Source organism: Theobroma umbraticum, unplaced genomic scaffold, assembly GCF_002168275.2.
Source record: "Theobroma umbraticum cultivar Fairchild unplaced genomic scaffold, ASM216827v3 scaffold_51.0, whole genome shotgun sequence".
Lineage (NCBI taxonomy): Eukaryota > Viridiplantae > Streptophyta > Magnoliopsida > Malvales > Malvaceae > Theobroma > Theobroma umbraticum.
In genome coordinates, this window is record NW_018397260.1 from 4,204,280 (window position 1) to 4,207,537 (window position 3,258).

The 3,258-nt window shown below is 34.6% G+C and overlaps 1 protein-coding gene across 1 annotated transcript in view; it reads left to right on the top strand.

Annotated features, from left to right (window-relative positions):
- LOC110416472 (protein transport protein SEC24 C-like) overlaps positions 1 to 3,258 on the top strand; it is a 13,658-nt gene that overhangs the window by 6,533 nt on the left and 3,867 nt on the right. The window contains exons 9-14 of the mRNA XM_089783548.1: positions 112 to 217; positions 752 to 806; positions 930 to 1,006; positions 1,811 to 1,882; positions 2,037 to 2,120; positions 3,223 to 3,258. The exon at positions 3,223 to 3,258 is cut by the window's right edge and continues 84 nt beyond it. Of these exons, the coding sequence (XP_089639674.1) occupies positions 112 to 217; positions 752 to 806; positions 930 to 1,006; positions 1,811 to 1,882; positions 2,037 to 2,120; positions 3,223 to 3,258 (430 nt within the window). The remainder of the gene's footprint in view (positions 1 to 111; positions 218 to 751; positions 807 to 929; positions 1,007 to 1,810; positions 1,883 to 2,036; positions 2,121 to 3,222) is intronic.

Sequence of the window (3,258 nt, forward strand, 5' to 3'; positions counted from 1 at the left end):
GCCTTTATATATATGTTGAAGTTTGTAAGTTGAGAATTTAACAGTGGTTGATGCTATGATGTCATCTTTAGATTTCTCAAACCTTTTATGCTGACTATGGTTGTTTTTTTTTCCGAGGATTCAGTGTCGCCAGCACTTAGAGCTATTGCTTGAAAACATCCCAACAATGTTTCAGAGTAGTAAAACTGCTGAGTCATGTTTTGGTGCTGCAATCAAGGTAAGCCATTACTAGGTTTTATTATAAATTAACAGAGCAGTTCTTGGGCTTTGTAGATTGCAATCATTTATGGGTTATGATATCTTTTTCTGATACCAGAAGGGATCACTAGGGCTCTAACCTATGAACCATTGCCCTGGATGGCAATTGGATATGCAGATGCTTTCCAATTTGTCTAGCAAGTTAAATGACTTCTGCAATTCTAGACCATCTAGAACCACAGGGCGTTTTTGCCTGGGTTAATTTCTTTCCTAATTAAGCAAATACATTAGTTTATAGTTTTGAATATACACCGTCAAGGTTTGAAAGGCAAGAAACTTAACCTTTGCTTCTTAAACAGATTATGATTGTTACTTTAGCTTGTTTTGAGGTTTTTCGCAGCTGGTTGGTATTTGAAAGGTGTCAGACTGATCAAAATTAGACTTTTATGGTTACGTGGAAAGTTAATAATGCCTGGTGATAATTTAGGATGTATAGCCGTTGCTTATATTTAGTTGTAGATGTTGATATCTCACTAGTCTGTTTATATTTCAGGCTGCATTCCTGGCCATGAAAAGTACTGGGGGGAAGCTTCTAGTATTTCAGTCAGGCAAGCTTGTATACCTATACAACATTTGCATGTTTTAACATGTGTATCATACAGTTCTTATACCATAAAGTTACCATATCATTCTCCACAGTTCTCTGATGAACATATAATTTTGTCTGACAGTCTTGCCATCAGTTGGCATTGGTGCTCTTTCTTCTAGGGAGGCGGAAGGGAGAACTAACATCTCTGCTGGTGAAAAGGTTTGCATGTTCTTCTTAAATTGTTTCCTCTCTGTCTGCTTTTACTTGAATTAGAATGCAGAATTTCTTTTTTGGTTGCATGGAATAGTTGTTCTTTTAGATGGAGATGTGGTTATCCCTTCAAACTTAGAGCTGAAAATGTGGAACCTCTGCTTGTTTGTCTGACTTCTAAGTTATGACTCTTACATGCCATCTCTGAAACCTACTTTATCTATTTAGAATTTGCAAATTGATTCTTTTGTGCATTCAGAAGATTGGGGTAGTTACTACATGTTAAATTGATTTATTGTAACCTGATATATCTGTTTTCTGATTTATTAGTAGAAATGCTTCTCTGTTCTAGATGAAGATATTGATAATCTTCTTTTAAATATTGTGATTGGCACATATTCAAGTTTTATTAACCGAAAAGTGATATTGTTGCAAGGCTACTGACTTGACTTTTAATTCCTGTATCTTTTCTGTAATTGGTGGCTTTCAAGGGTTAGGCCCTTTTGGGAGTGGTTATTGATATAGTGGACTTGTGACTTTCACTTGACAGTGGGTGTTTGTCCCCTTCTGAGAAGAGAAAAAGACAAAAAACTTTTATCCATTACTATTCATAAAATGTATTTACTGGCTATTTATCGGAATTTCAAATATGATTTTCTTATTTTCTGCTCTTTCATGTTGGATCTCCTGTGGTTTATTTGTTTGTGTGATGAAATTCAGAATAGTTTGAAGCGAAGCGTGAATTACTTTTTGTTCAATAGAAGATAAAATTGTGCTTCTGTATTAAAATTCTTTAACTTTCTGTTTGATTAGGAGGCGCATAAATTACTGCAACCTGCTGACAAAATTCTCAAGACAATGGCAATTGAGTTTGCTGAGTATCAGGTAAACTTTGAGTAATTTCTTTTCTCCTTGATATCATTGTAATATGATAAAAAAATTGTCTGGTGAATGTTTGCTGGAATTTTTACTGGTTACATATATCTGTGGCTATGACTGATTTTTCTGACCATGCTCTTTATATTGCAACATTTAACAGGTCTGTGTTGACGTATTTGTCACTACTCAGACATATGTAGACATTGCTTCCATTTCTGTCATCCCAAGAACAACTGGAGGCCAGGTATTAACTGTATTTACCTTGGTTTTTCCTGTTTCACTGCATGATAATTTAATACAAATTGTTATTTTCTAACACCCATCCTTAACTCGAATAGAAATGTTGAAGTACAAGTTGTTTGTTACTCTCTGCTCCAAATTGAATTTCCACCTGCATTATTTTCTCAATTTAATTTTTAAGTTCCTCTAATTTAGAGTTATAAAGCATTGAAAATTGTTGTGCACCTTCCTCTTTAGGATTCAAGGTTTTGAGAATAATTCTTGTGATTTAAAATTATAAAATTTTTAATATGAAAATGTTGAGACCAAATTGGTTTAAAATGTCAAACAGCATATTCAATGTATACGAAGCCAGTACTTTTCTATCACAAGTCATCCATTTGCCAAAGTTACCTTTGTGAGCCAAAGTGTGCAGCTATGCTCATATTCCTGTTCATCATTAATCAAATTTAAGGGAGCCAGCATGTTTGAAAAAACGTTATCAAGTTTGCAAAGTGCACTAGTTGCAAGCCTTGCATGTTGGCTGGGTACTTTAAAATTTTCTATTGGATAGCCCTTCAATATTTGTTTGTATGTCAGTGGTTATTGGGACCTCTTAATACTTTAGTCAGGTTATCAATTCAAGTTTGTTGCTTAAGTCAGAACAGGCTTGATTTGTGATCTTTCTATAAGTTTCTTTTGGACTCTTAACTTTTGGAATCTCCATGACCACATCCAAATAATTTCTACATGGGGATTGGGTCATATTCATGTGCTAAACTATGGATGAGATGCTTCACAAGTTTATAGGGAATGGTAAAAGAAATGATAGATGAGCGACAACCTCCTTTCTTTGTCAGAGAACAAGTTATCTTTACTTAATTATTTTCTTTTGTGATAAACTGTATTACTCCCTTGTCAGTGTTAGTGAACTTGATGTTCTCATCCTCCACCTCTTGTTGACTGTCCTCAGCAGAGTGCTAACTCAATAAAATAACTCAAGCCTGATGCATGCATTGTTGATACTTGAGAGCCTTACTCTATATTTGTTTATTCACCAGCAAATCTGTGCAGTTGTTTCTTGAGTGTAAGACTCATGTTTCAACAATTTCATCTCTAAATTTCAGGTGTATTATTATTACCCCTTCTCTGCTATATCTGAT